General features: G+C 51.0%; 1 protein-coding gene across 2 annotated transcripts in view; it reads right to left on the bottom strand.

The window, feature by feature from the left end:
• Positions 1-14836, bottom strand: part of WNT7A (Wnt family member 7A) — an 87338-nt gene that overhangs the window by 68134 nt on the left and 4368 nt on the right. For both annotated transcript variants that reach the window (XM_034658839.1, XM_002920689.4), the window contains exon 2: positions 13931-14157. In XM_034658839.1, coding sequence (XP_034514730.1) covers positions 13931-14157 — 227 coding nt within the window. The remainder of the gene's footprint in view (positions 1-13930; positions 14158-14836) is intronic.

Genomic DNA, 14836 nt, shown 5'->3' with positions numbered 1-14836 from the left:
TTGATGGCAGGAAGAAGGTAGAAAAGGACCCCCAAATCTTTTAAGATTAAAAAAAATATATATATATATATATATATATTAGAGAGGACACCGAAGAGAACAAGCATGAGTGAGGGGCAGAGGGAGAGGGAGAAGCAGACTCCCCACTGAGCAGGGAGCCCAAGGCGGAGCTCAATCCCGGGACCCCGGGAGCATGACTTGAGCTGAAGGTACACACTTAACTGACTGAGCCAGCCAGGCCCCCCAAGGGCACCAAAATCTTAAAACCTCAGACTCTCAGGGTGAGAGGCCATGTTACACTCCATCCACCCTTGCCTCCTGCACGCATCCCAAATAAGTAACTTCTTACTTTATCAATGGGGCAACTGAGGCTCCGAAAAGGGACTTGCACAGGCAAAGCCAGGATGCGAACTTGGAGGTCACCTGCTGCCTTGAGCCACTCCAGGGGACTGCTCTAGACCCTGACCATGCTCAGGACCCCCCGCACAGCCCCTGTCTCAGCTGCCAGAGGAAGCCCCTTTCCCGAATGCCACCTTGTTTGTCTCTCATGCGACATCTGCAAGACTGTGTCTAGGATGTCTGTTTTATTGCTGCAGAACTATGCCCAATGGCACAGTTCATAATAAGCATAGCAAAGTCATAAAATGCTTACTATTTTCGAGGCTCTTCCCTAAGCTCTCAATATAGACCAACTCAATATTGGCAACAACCCTATGAGGGGCAGACCGTTACCATCTCCATTTTATATATGGGGAAACTAAGGCCCAGAGAGGTGATGCAACCTGCTAGGATTTAAACCCAATTGGCTCGGCTCCAGAGTCCAACCCACTCTCCTTCCCCAAGGCCATGATGCCCACTCAGTCCTACTGACCCCGGCCCAGGCTTTTTCCTGGGTCTTCCACACAAAGCCAGTGAGCAGCACACACTGGGCTCGGCCATTGCTGACCAAGTGCCCTCAAAGAACAATTCTGCCCCCTCTCTGCCTGGACCCTCCATCTGTCACCTCTACTCAGGGGCAGAGGAAGAACCTCCATTAAACCTCCTTGACCAAGCCATGTGCCCTGTTCCTTCACTCCACAGATATTAGTTGAGCACCTACTAGGTGCCAGGCACCTTGCTGGGGGCTGGGGACACCAGGAGGAGAGAGAGTCAGACATGGCCTTGCCTTCATAGGGGGACAGACAGCAAGATCACATCACTCAGGGGCAGCCCAGGACTCTGAAGAATATAGAACAGGGCAGTGCTGGGAGCAGGGGGCACCTGGGGTGGAGACGTTAGAGCTCAGAGGAGCCAGCCACACTCTCTCTGTGGGGAGAGATGGCTCCTGGCCCAGAGGTGGCCCAAGTGATAACCCTGCCATGGTCCAGCCAGTGGCAGAAGCAGATGACCCAGGGGCACAGGGGAGCTGAAGCTGGCTCCACCAGCCTGCCCTGCACAGAAGCCCCACATGTCCCCAGAATCAGAGAATAGACTCCCAGAGCCACAGGAATAAAGCCCAGGGGTTCCTCCTGGAATGACAGGTTCATGGAGACCAGGAGACTTGCCCAAGGTCACCAGTGATTCAATGAGACCAGGGGGACTAGACCCAGGCTCTCCTGGCTCCCAGCATAGAGTCCCCACTCTCACCTCCACCCCATTGTCCTTAACTCACAGTGCAGGTAAATTTTCCATCCAGAAGCCCAGGTGGCTGGCTTCAGCTCAGAACTTGGAAATGATGGGGCTTCTCTGTCCCTCCTCTCTACGCCTCATTCAGCTGGGTGACCCTGAGCAAGGGCTCTGCCTCCTTGAGTCTCAGCTTGCCCATCTGTGAAATGCGAACCACGAGGAGGACACTGCCAAGTTGCCGTGAAGTCAGTGCAACCTCTGGGTAGAGAGCCCAGGCCCCGAGAAAGTGCTCAGTAAAGAACCGTGTTATCACCGAGGAGAAAATGGGGAGCCTGGCTGATGCCCTCCACACAGCCCAGCTCCACAACGATCCCAGCGGGTACAGAGGAAATAAACTGATGAGCAAGCCTGCCCGAAAGATTCCATTCCACCGCCCTGTGCAATCGCTGTAAATGGCTTGCACCGGAATATTATCTGGGTGTATTTACGGTATCTTACTGGAAACCACAAAGGGCATTGTATTTTTTTTTCTTTTGCTATTTAAAGCCAGTGGGTCAGAGAGTGAGCAATCTGCAGTGACACGAGCTGAAATATATGATGATTTGGAAAATATACAGATGGAAAAAGGTTGCTTTTGCCAGTCCCGTGGCATGGCGGCTCACAGCCCTTCTGGGCTCAGAGTGCCACAGCAGGCTGTCTCCATCCAGAGGAAGCAGAGAGCCTCCCGATAAACAATTGGAAGAATTGGGGGTGTAGGGAGTACCTGTCTGGGCTGAGGCTGTCTAAGATAATAGGCACACGGAGCCGGAAACTGGGAGACAGGCATGCGCAGGCCCCTAGTCTCTGCCCTTCTCCCCTGCCTCGATTCCAAACAAGGGTCTCGGTTCCCACTGGGCAAAGCCAGCACACACCACTGACCATCCACGAAGCGTCAGCATCTGCCCCTCCTGCTTCCATGCCTTTTTGTGCCCTGTTCCCTCAGCCTGGACATGCCCTTCTTCCCATCTGCCTGGTGAGGGGCAATATAGCCAAGTGATCAGAGGCAGGGCCCGGGAGACCAATAAATCTGGGTTCGAATCCTGGCTCTGCTTGCCAGGGGCAGGACATTGGATGAGTTAATTGACCTCTCAAGGCCTTAGTTTCCTCCTTTGCAAATTGGGAATACGATGACCTTCTAAGGTTGTTTGGATGGTGAAAAAAAAAAACCAAAGCACATGACAGACTCGGTCCACACCAGGTAAGGGATCAATAAACAGTAGCTCTTACAAGATGCATGCTTGGTTAACCCTATCCTTCAGGGTGCAGCTCCAGCGTCCCCTCTCTGAGGGACCTTCCTGATATCCCCTCCCTCTGCTTGTGGCCCGGCAGCTTTGCTTTCCTTACTTTGCGTGGAATTGAATTCTGTCTCTTCCCACTAGTTTGTGGGAGCTGGACTATTTCTCTGCGAAGCCTCCACAGTTGACGAATGAATGACAGTGCGTGTAAAAGTGTGTAAGCATGTGAGTGTGTGTGTGTGTCTGTCTGTCCACCATATGAAAGCTGGAAAGAGAACATTAGAACAAAAGACTCATCTCAAAGAATAGCGTCAGGAGAGCTAAAACCCAGGATGAACTGAGGCTTGCAAAAAAAATGCAAACGAGACAAAAAGTCCTTTGTTAGCTGCGTTCTAAGCAAGAATAGGGAAAGAATAGGTCTTTCGCTGGGGCAAGATGGCGTATTGTTAAGAAATGGCAGCGAGAAAGTGGAGCTGGCCCGCCCCCTGCTTCTGTCTCTCTCACTCACTGGAAAGGCCTTCGAATCCATCCCTCCAAGCAGTCATTAGCTCGCCAGACATGTGCTCTAGTCTCTTTCACGGCCTGAAATGGGTAAAAAGACGGAGCCATTTGTGTGAGGCGCGGATTCCCAGACGAGGGATCTGAGAACCAGCAGGCCACCCCAAGGAGAGAGGGGGAGCTGCTCAAGTGACTGCTCTCTAGAAGTGGTGACAAATGCCACTGGAGCTGAAGTCCAGAAACGCTTCCAAGTCACTGGGTTTGCAGACGCAGGAGGGTGGTACTCCCCTCCCAGGGCCCAAATCCTAGGTCATCTGTGCCCATCCCTGGAAAAATTCTGGCGGGAGAGTACCAAACAGGAGATCGTGAGTATCTGGAAAAGAATGCAGCCGTCCCCAGGAGCACACGTCGGGAAATCACCGTTTCTTTGTTGACAATAATGCTGGGGACATTGCAAATTTCTATATGTGCTAAGAATGTGATTATCTTCCCACATCCTGTCTCTCCCCTGACACAGGGGAAAGAAATTATTCCGACAGCTCCCCTCCCAGGAAAAGCCCTGCAGGACTGATTCATGTCCACCTCTCTCTGCAGCCCCTTTCTGCACTCCCTACCCTACACCCTAGAGTCCAGGGAGCCTGGGTCACTCCGGACACCCTGGCTCCAGGCTGGGTCACACCTGCAAGCCTCTGCTTCTCCCCTGCCACAGCCTTCCCTCCCTCGGTTGTGGGCCAGCCCATCTACAGTCCACTTGCTCCTCTGCCCCCTGCCCTTGCCTCTCCTATCAGATCCTAGAGCACATTTCAGCCCTGGCTTCCCTGTCTGTCCCACCAAACCGTGACCACCCTAAGGGCAGAGCCTGTGGCCGATTCATCAGTCTAGACTTTAGGAAACATCTGCGGGACAGATAGATGAATGAATGGATGGGCACACAGTGGGGCAGGGGGAGCTTGCGCTGTGTGATCCCGTGAGCATCTAAAGTATAAAAATTCAACCAAAAGCCCCTAGGGAAAAATAAATGAAAATACTGTATGCGTGGGAATGCGAACTTGTGAAGCCACCGTGGAAGGCAGTGTGGAGGTTCCTCAAAAAGTTAAAAATAGAATGACCATATGATCCAGCAATCCCACTTCTGGATACATACCCAAAGAAAACAAAATTGCTCTCTTGGAAAGATACCTGCACTCTGTGTTCACTGCAGCATTATTTACAAAAGCCAAGATGTGGAAACAACTGAAGTATACATCAGTGGATACATTGTACATTAACTGTGCGTTAATGGATAAAGAAAATGTGAGATACATGTAGATAGAGAGAGACAAAGATAGATAGATAGACAGATAGATAGATAGATAGATAGATAGATAGATAGATAGGTGATAGATAGATAGAAAATATACCATCTTATAAAATGGGATAGTATCCAGCCATAAAAAAGAGAGAACTCCTGCCATTTGTGACAACACAGATGCACTTTGAGGACATTATGCTCAGTGAACTAAGTCAGACAAAGACAAATGCTGTATGATCTCACTTATATGTGGAATCAAAAAACAAAGGGTGCCTGCGTGGCTCAGTCGTTAAGCGTCTGCCTTCGGCTCAGGGCGTGATCCCAGGGTTCTGGGATCGAGCCCCACATCGGGCTCCCTGCTCCACTGGGAGCCTGCTTCTTCCTCTCCCACTCCCCCTGCTTGTGTTCCCTCTCTCACTGGCTGTCTCTCTCTCTGTCAAATAAATAAATAAAATCTTAAAAAACAAGCAAACCCAAAAACAAAAGAACTCTAACATGTATACTTAAATCTTAGACTCACACTCTTCATTCTATACTGCGCATTCCTTCCTATACATTCTACATTCATATGAATGTTTTACGGTAGAAGACCAGGCATTCTGAATTTTGTGGCTGATTTAAGGCACTTTCAAGGGTAATGCTGACTCGAATACGTTTCACTGTGCATGCCGATGTCAGAAGCTAAGACGTGCCTCTGCTGTACCGCTGGCAAAAGATGGAGGACTTGGTGAGTGAACACACCTAGGACAATTCCTAGCTAGTTCCAAACCATATTATGAGCATGGTCAACCTGTGAGATTCTCCAGAGTGGTGTGTCTCGGTGTGGGGGCCTCTGAAGAGCAGTTCCACCAGATGGTCAGTGAGTCCAAGGTCAGAAATGAATGGACCCTCCAGTGGAAGCCTGTTCAAGTTCCTCTCCTGTCTCTAAGACTTTTCAGAGCCTTTAATACGTGGGTGGACATTCTGGCTGACCTCAAGCAGGGAGATAGCATTCTGAGTTCCCCAATTTATCATCCAACGAACACTCCGGAGAAGCTGGTGGAGGGAGGGAGGGAAGGAGCGAGGGAGGGAGGGGACCCTACCATTCTGCTGAACAGACCCTGGGAACAAGTCCTCTTGAATCATGCTATGGGGAAGGGGTCTTCCCTAGGCCTTGACCTCATCAGCATTTTTATCCCATTTAAGGCAATGCAAAGGTGGAAGGGAGAACCAACAGAATGCCAGGCTAAAATGGGTTAAAATGAAATGTACTGGGGTCAAAATGAAAAGCATTCACTCACACAACGGAGGGAACAGTGTGCTTCCTGTGAGCAAGGTACAACCCAGACCTGGGAGTCAGAAGAGAAATGAGACCAAGGCCTTGTCCTCAGGGGCTCAGAGCTGCTGCTGGCACACAGGGTAGAGGGGAGCTTCACGGTGGTGCATCGCTTCATGTGTTTCCTGAGCACCTACTGTGTGCCAGGTCTTGAGGTGTCCCAGGAGAAGACGATTGACAGGCCTGGGTTCCATGGACACCCCCATGGTCGGGGAGAAGACTGATATTGGACACATCCTTGCAAAAGTAAGCAATGTCACTTCTGAAAGTGGTAAGTCCTGTAAAGACATCAGCATGGGGTGACCAACCTTGATGGTCAAGGAGGGCCTCCTAGAGGAGGTGGCATTTGAGTGGAGAACTGCAGAAAGCCGGGGCAGACAGGCTACCTGCTATCTTTTGGCTGCTTCTCCCTCTCACCCTTCTCCTCCATGTCCTGCTCCAGAGGGAGTTAAGGGCAGGTACCCAGTACCCGGGGAAGACCCTTCTGTGCCCATCTGTGGTCACCATGCCCTCCACATGCCAGGTGCTGTGTCAGAGGCCTCTGCTTCCTCACAGAGCTGCCTTATGGCCCAAGAGATAGAAGAGAGCAGCACCACAACTATGATTTCCAGAGCGCATCCTGTGCACCAGGCACAGTTCTGAATGCTTCATGGGGAATAAATGATCTCAACCTATAGGACACAGCCTGTGGAACAGACACTATTATCATTGCTGTTTGGTCAAGGTCTGCAGCTAGAAAATGGGGAAGCCAGGAAAAGAACCAAGCAGGTGGCCTCGGGGTTGAACTGTCATACAGTGCTGCACAAATGAGCCCTGGGGTAGTGATGTGATACGAAAAATCCGGCAAGGTAAGGGGCAGACAGGGACGTGTGATCTGTGCTACACGTCGGTGTCCTGAAGGCTTCTCTGGGGAGGTGACACATGAGCCAGGAATGGAAGGACAGAAGGGAATCCAGCCAGAGAGGACAAGCCAGGTCAAAGGCCTTGAGGTGGGAAGGGCTTTGACATGCTTGAGGGTCAAGAGAAAGGCAGAAGGACTGGGTTAGAGATGGGATGGAGATGGAGTGAGATGGGGTCTGGGTGCAGTCACTGAAGTCTGTAAAGAAACAGGGAGCCTGTCTGTATTTTATTCCCAGAGGAATGGGGAACCACAACAGGGTTTTACACAGGGGCTGCCATGATCACAGTAATGCTGGGAAGATGCTACCTGGACAGCTGTGCGGTTGGGGAGGCAGGGGTGCATAAGGAGGCTGATGTCGCTGTCTGGGCAACAACTCTCTAAAGATGGAGGTTTTGAACCAGGAGGTGGTGGTGGAGGTGGTGAGAAGTGGACGGACTGGCAGATACATTTCATAGGTAGAGTCAGAATGGTGAGCTTGGATTAGCAATTGCACCAATAACGTCTCCCCATTCTTCTCTACACCTCCCCGCTCTACTGCACCAAGAATAAAATCTAGTGCCTACATCCCCAATCCCTTGAGCTCACTTTCATCTGAGATGGACATGTGAGCCTCCTGAGAGAGGCAAAGGGATGCTTTCTGATGGCCCCAATCTACAGGTGTCGGGGTCTTAAATCCTGCACAATGTTGGCACCTGGCAAGGTGGGTCATGTGACTCCCCCATTCTGCAGATGGGCAGACTAAGATAGGAAAGTACTCTCTCAGAGTCCTGGTGGCTGGGCTGGGATGGAAACCTGGCCATATGACTTTGATGCCAATGTTCACGTGGCTGCCACATGGCCCAACAAGAAGACAAGGTTCTCAAATACATGTCAGCCTGGAGAATCTGAAATCTGGCAGGCTCACACAAACAGAAGAATCTTCCAGCAGCAGGGAACTCACTACCCACCTCAGCTCTGACACAAAAGAGCCATGTGACTTTGGTCAGCCTCCGCCTTGCTCAGAGCCTGAGATGGAGGTAGACAGACCTCCTTTCATGGGGACAGATGAGGCTATGCATGAGGAAGGGCTGTCGCAGTGCCTGGCCCCTACAGATCCTCAATGAAAAGACAAAAGACAGGAGAGTGAAGCCCCATATGAGCCACCACCCCTGGGGTGCTGCCTGATCCAGCCTCCCTCCCCTGCACCATGACTCAGTACTACAATGATGATGGCCAAACCTGAGGGAAGAACACACACTGGATGGAAAAATGGGCAAAAAGCATGAACAGGCAACTCACAGAAGAGTAAACATGTACACCTGGTAAATATAGGAAGAGGGTTCACCCGAATTACTTCTCAGGGGAATGCAAATCAAGACAACAGTGAGGAAGCGTTTTATACCCGTTCCCTAGGCAAAAATGAAGTCTGGATAATGCCAAGTGTTGGAGAAGCTGTGGATCAACCCTGCTGGCTGGCAGGAGTGGCACTTGGCACAGTCACTGTGGAAATCAGGTTGACATTCATACCCTGTGACCATCAATTCCATTCCTCCATATACAACCAAGAGAAACACACACACATGGGCACCAGGAGATGTGCACAAAGAGGCCTGTGGTGGCAATGTGATAAGCAAATGCCTAGAGGTGACCCAGATGCCCCACAACCAAAAGTGCAGAAGCATAGACCGGAGTCTATTACCACAACCAAAAGGGGTCAACAATAGCCAAAGGAACAAGGAAGATGGGTTTGATTGCTAGTGAGCGACAAAAGTAAATCCAAAAAAGATTAGATATAGGGTGATGTCTTTTTTTATAAAATTAAATACAACTAAAACCAAATAATTTACTTCTGGGGACTACATCAATATAATAAAACAGACACGAACAAGCATGGAATGGGGAACCCAAGATTCAGGATAGAGAAAGCATGGCTTGGGAGGGAGAGGCAGGGGGCGCACAAGGGATGGTCACAGTAGCGGGTGTAAATTACCCATTCTTGTTCTAGTTGTGTTGGGTGGTGGATTCAAGGGGGGTTCCTTGTGTTTTTTAAGAAAAGGAAAAGGCAGAAGGGGGGTGAATGCTTTCTCAAGCTGCCGAGGGCCACACTGGGCAGCAGTTGATAAAGCTGGTGTGGAGTCACGCAAGGCATTCTAATAATCTCTGGCATTTAAGACCCCTGAAGAGCTGGCCTGCCATCTCATCTGAGACTACTGACCCCCTGAGGCTGCAGACCCCTGTTCAAGATCGTCTTAGCAAGATAATGTCTGTGTCATTGCCCCACTCTTCCCTCAGCCAGGGACACAATTACTGGCGAAATTCTTCCTACCCAGATCAAGGGCCATCTCCACTGTCCAGTCCACTTCTCCCAACCTTGGAGTCTCACTCTGAGCACCCATGACACCCTGTATGCCTTTCCCTAAAGCACAGAGCCACTCTGCTCTCTGGTTGCTCATTGTTATGAGCTGACTTGTGTCCCCCACCCCTTCATATGTTGCAGCCTTAACCCCCGGTGTTTCAGAATGTGACAAGGGACAATATGTATTTGGAGGTATGACCTTTAAAGCAGTGATTGAGTTGAAAAGAGGCCATTATGGTGGGTCCTAATCCAATCTGACTAGTGTCCTTATAAGCGGAGGAGATTAGGACACAGAGACATCAAGGGCATGCGCACAGGGGAAAGACCATGTGAAGACACAGGGAGAAGATGGCTATCTGCAAGCCAAAGAGAGGCCTCAGAAGAAATCAAACCTGCTGATACCTTGATGTTAGACTTCGGGCCTCCAGAACTGTGAGGAAAGAAGCATCTTTGTCTGAGCTGCCTCGCCTATGGCTCTTTGTTACAGAAGCCGGAGCTGGCTAATGGACTCGTGAGCAGTCCCTCTCCCCTGAGAGATGGTCTAGGTGGGGCTCCCAGGTCTGGCCAACAAAAGCACTGCTGCCTTTGGCCACTGTGATTGGTTTGGGACGGACACATGTCCCAAAGTCAAGCCTTGTTAGCTGATCCAGTCGGGATGAACTTTAGGACTTCTGTAGGTGCCCCCAGAGAAAGGCTAATGCTCTTTCTTGCAAAGCTAGAACCTGGAAATTGTGGTGCTGAAGCTTTCAGAACCATCTTGCCACCCCCAGAGGCAGGTCTGGGATTGGTAGAAACCATTCCAAAAGTCGGCACCATCCCTGATTTTGCAGTGACTTAAGCAGACATAAACTCCCCTTTTTGCCTGAGGGGGTTTTGAACTGGGTTTCAGTTTCCAGCATCCAAGAGGGCTTTGTCCGGTACATGCCCATGGCCTTCTCCTGAGATCCAGATGGTAAAATCTGGAACATTCAGGAGGGGAGGCAGAGCCATGAAACACAGAGCTGGGGACCAGAGTGGCTAAGGAGGTGGTAGAAGGTGAGCCTTCGGGTCTCAACATGAGATGAAGAACTATGCCGGGGGTGGGAGGGGGTAGCTGCCCACCCCAATGTCAACCTTCCCCTCCCTCCTCAGTCACAGACCCTGAGCTGGTCTCAGATCTACTCTTAATAGAAGACTACACTTCCCAGCTTCCCTTGCAGCTAGGTGTGGCTAGCAGACTGAGTTCTGGCCAATGAGATGTAAGCAGAAGTATAGGGTTGGGGGCAGGGAGGCGATGTTTCCTGCCATCTGGAGTGTAGCCTTGATGGCCAGAGCTCCTCCCAAAGTCAAAGACTAGGCTCTTGATGCCTCACCTACAAGACAGCCTTGTTGGCTGGTCATTGCCAGGAAGAGGCAATCCCATGAGGGTGAGAGCACCGAGGGCACTGAGGAAGAGCGCAAGAGCGGAAATCTGAGGCTTGCTTCTTGGTGTCCTCAAGCAGGCTATGTTTACACATGAGGAAACCGAGGCTCAGAGGGGAAGTGACTTCTCAGACCTCTGGGAGTCTCGTTGGGCCTCCTCGTCCTCTGCTCCACCGCCACCACCTTTCAGGTTCCGGGTCAGGGTAACTCCTTCCTAAGTGGCCTTCAGGTCGTCAGTCCCCTTCCATCCTCAGCAACTCACTTCCAAAGCAGATCTGCACTGCTATCACTCAGGCCATAGCCAGTGTCGCCTCCTGCCCGGAAGACTGGACCAGACTCCAAACTCTCACCCTGAGCCTTGCACAGTTCATTCTATCCCAGCAGCTAGAGCAAGGCTGCGAGGTCCAAAGTCAGAGCCTGTCATTCCCTTGCTCTCCATTCCCTGGAGGAAAACCTGTCAGATGTCACACTGTCCAGCACCTGGCTCCTTCTCTGACCTCTGAGACTTCCTCCTCCCCCTGCTCACTGTCCCTCAGCTCACTGCACACCAGCCCTCTCACTGTTTCTCAAACTGCCAAACATGTTCCTGCCTGGGGGGCCTTTGCACATCCATTGTCTTTGCTCAGCATGTCCTTCCCCCAGGTATGTCTGTGGCTCACCTCCCTCATATATCCAGAGGCCTTCCTTGACCAAACAGGCTGAAGCAGCAGCCTCCAGCCATGGTGGGCACGCAGTAAATATTTGGTGAACGTGTGAGTTAATGAATGACGTAAATAAACGAATGAATTTTATAGCCACCCCTTAATGAGTCTTCCAGAATCGCTATTACGCTGGATCATGTGATGTTGCCATTTTTGCAGGCCAAAAATCATGGAGTAGTGGCTATTTCATACAGTATGACCTTACTTTGGCAGCTATGCCTTGCTCAAAATTCTCCAATTGCTCCCACCACCTAGAAACTCAAACTGCTCAGTTTGATGCCACACGCCTCCTGGCCCTGGCTCCCACTCACTTCCAGGCCTGTGGACCTGCTGCCCTAGCATTGCTATGCACCGCGTTTTCTTCGGCTCCTCTCTTTGCTTGGATTCCCTGAGGTCATTCAATGTGCAATGGATTCCCTCAATTCTACAACTCCAGTCAGCTGGGACGGTGACTGGACAGCAGGGCCTCCTGGCACCATAGCCTTCCACTGCACCCCAGCACATACTATTATAATGCCAGGCTATGGGCTGGGTTTTCCAAGGCTGCAGACCGTGCTGGCATCAACCCAATCCTGGGACACCCTGTCACTCACTTTCACGGACCTTGGACAAGTCCCTTCTGAGCCTGTTTCCTCACCTGTAACATCTCATATGTCAGCAACACACAAGTTTAAAGTAATGCCAGAGCCCAGGCCTGGGGCCCAGGAACAGGGCACTGGGGATGTGAGCCATAGAAGGCAGAAAAACCATGGGTGCCAACAGAAGGTTCACAAGGTGGGGATTTCAGGACCCAATCTGGACGCCCAGTGTTGATGCCACCTCCAGGTCTGAGCCAGGGCAGTCCCGCCCTCTCTCTGGGCCCCGTTCTCTGCCTGAAAAGTCAGCCCCGAGGTTGGAAGAGGGAGAAGAAAGGGCAGGTGGTACAGGGTGAAAGTCTAATCATGAAGATGTCGGAAAGGGCATGGATGTGAATAGAAGTTCTGTAAGAGGAGGTCACCACGCCCCCTGCCAACCTCACCATGAAGCTGGGGTCTGTCCCCCTCAGGCGTGAGTAAGCAGGTGCCTACAGAAGACGGTGACCAAACATGACCTGCTCAGGACCCAGATGACACTGTTCTTCCTTCCAAGAAGGAGGAAGGAAACATCTGTGGTGAGTGTGACGGGGAGCCCCAACTCTCATGAAGCTGGTATTCCCAAGGGGTGAGGAATGAGTCACAGTGCCAAGTGCTTGGGAATAAAAGGGGACTTAGACCCGGGTGATCAAGGGAGGCCTGGAGGCCCAGAGACCAGGAAGGAGTGATGCGCACAGAGAGCAGAGGCTCTGGGGTGCTGGCTGTGAGAAAGGATCTGAGGCAGAAGGAATGTGTGGTGCTGGGCCCCAGGGCAGGACCCAGCGTGGTGTGTTTGGGAAAAAGGACAAGCCTGGGTGGGCAAGGGGGAGGGGGAGGATGGGAGCAGATGGGGGCAGAGGTCAGCAGCATCTTAAAATGAGAGGAAGCCTCCTGGAGTTTTAAGCAGGGAAATGACATGATCTGATTTTCATTTACAAAGGAGGGCCCTGCCTGCAGGAAGGTCTGCAGAATAGCCAGGGGGCAGCAGGATAATGGGGGAGCCAGGGAGTCCAGAGGCACCAGCTGTGTGACCTGAGGGGGAGGAGGTAAGGACACTGAGAAATGGCTGGACTCAGGGTGGATCTTTTCAGTATCCACTGAACTTACTGATACTGGGGCTGAGGGGGAGAGAGAAGTCAGGGGTGCACTTAGAGCAGTTCAGCAGGCTGGGTGAACCACTCCAGCCCAAAGAGACCTGAGGCAGACTTATTTTCAAGGAAGTTCACAGCTTGGTAGCAAGTCTGCAGACCTCCCGGCCCCCTAGTCCAGACACACACAAGCAAGACACACAACGTGGCCTTTTCCACAAATATCGGGCCTCCCAATGACCAACCCCCTTTCCACCAGGATTTCCTCACAATTGCTTTTGAAAACCAAATGTGTGACCTGACACTTTGTGCATGTCTCTGTGTATCTGTGTGTGTGCACATACACCCATGCTCCTCTATGCATGTCCAAGAAACACACGATTCCCACAAAACAGGGGTTGCAAATTCAAATGCCCACAGTGTCCTGGTGAGTCATAAAAGGGGGTTGAGTGATAATAGGGAGTGGTGGGGACTGTGGCAGTGGCTTCATTTAAAGGAAGCTTCATTCTCAGCTTGATCCCATTAGAACTATGTAGGCACATATGTAAGTTATCAGTAGATCGGCCGATTTTTAAAAAGAAGCCAGAAATTAATAATTTTAGGTGGAAAAGCTTTTTTTTTTTTTAATTAGTTTTCAGTTTAAGAAACCTCAGTGCTTTATCAGCCAATTAGCATTTAGGCCACTGGTTGCTGGGTTTCAACTTTGCCATAAATGGTTGGAGTGGTCTGGATTCGAATTAGAGAGCTGACCCTCCCCGGGAGACCTGATTCAAGTCCCGCCAGCTGCAGATCCCATACTAGGGAGCTTTCCAGCGTGGGGCAGGTGAGAGGGTCGCGGAGGGATCCTGAGGGTATTCTGGTCTCCTGCAGCCTCTAAGACCTTGCAGAAGTTGTCTGGGTGAGCACATACCCACTTTGAGCTCCTTCCCGAAGACGGTGCGCTCCCCCAGTGCTGAGCAGTTCCAGCGGCCATTGCGGAACTGAAACTGACACTCGTCCAGGCCCATTTGCGAGCCTTCTCCTATGACGATGATGGCGTCGGGTCGGCTCTGGCAGATCGCCCGCTGTCTGGGAGCCAGGCCCGGGATCTTGTTACAGATGATGCTCGCGCCCAGAGCTACCACCGAGGAGAAGCCACTGGAGCAGGGGACACAGAGAAATGGAGTGTTAGGCCAGCAAGGTGGGGGGCATGGCCTACAGGCCCTCCCAGGGTGTCTGACACTGTTATCCCCACTCCCTACCCCTACCCACCCCTGTTGCTCCCAGCTGGGGTCTCCCAACTTTTTTGATACCGCACCCCTAACCCACATTTATTCATTTTGTATTCCATATCGGTACTTATGTAGTATGTATATTCGATATTAGTGAGGCTTGATATCCTTTTAAGATGGACACAAAGAAGATGACGTACGTCACAAACATAACACTGTGCACAAAGCAAGCCGCCTTTGGATTTCCGGTAGGGTTCAACTGAGATGAAAGCTAAAATCTTGCAAACTAAAACCCAATATTGTTTAGGAATCGTGTCTACGTGGTAAAACTGCAAAGGCAAGCAAGGGGATGAAAACTACAGAGTTTCCTGCAGCAGTTGCCCTGAAAGGTAGTGGGTACATGTTAAAAAAAAAAACACAACTGCTTGTACATTTATATATATACTCTCTGGTGTGTATGTTTATGTTGTATTACAAACAAAATCTTCGAAAAGTAATTGCAAATAGGCCTACTATTTTCTTTCTGCATGCCAATGCAGCATGTGTACCCCCCTCCAGGCACGCCCGGCCTAGAGGATGCCTATGACCATTCACGCGGTTCCTAT

The sequence above is a fragment of the Ailuropoda melanoleuca genome, chromosome 4 (genome assembly GCF_002007445.2).
Source record: "Ailuropoda melanoleuca isolate Jingjing chromosome 4, ASM200744v2, whole genome shotgun sequence".
NCBI lineage: Eukaryota > Metazoa > Chordata > Mammalia > Carnivora > Ursidae > Ailuropoda > Ailuropoda melanoleuca.
This window is presented reverse-complemented; position numbering and strand designations above follow the sequence as displayed.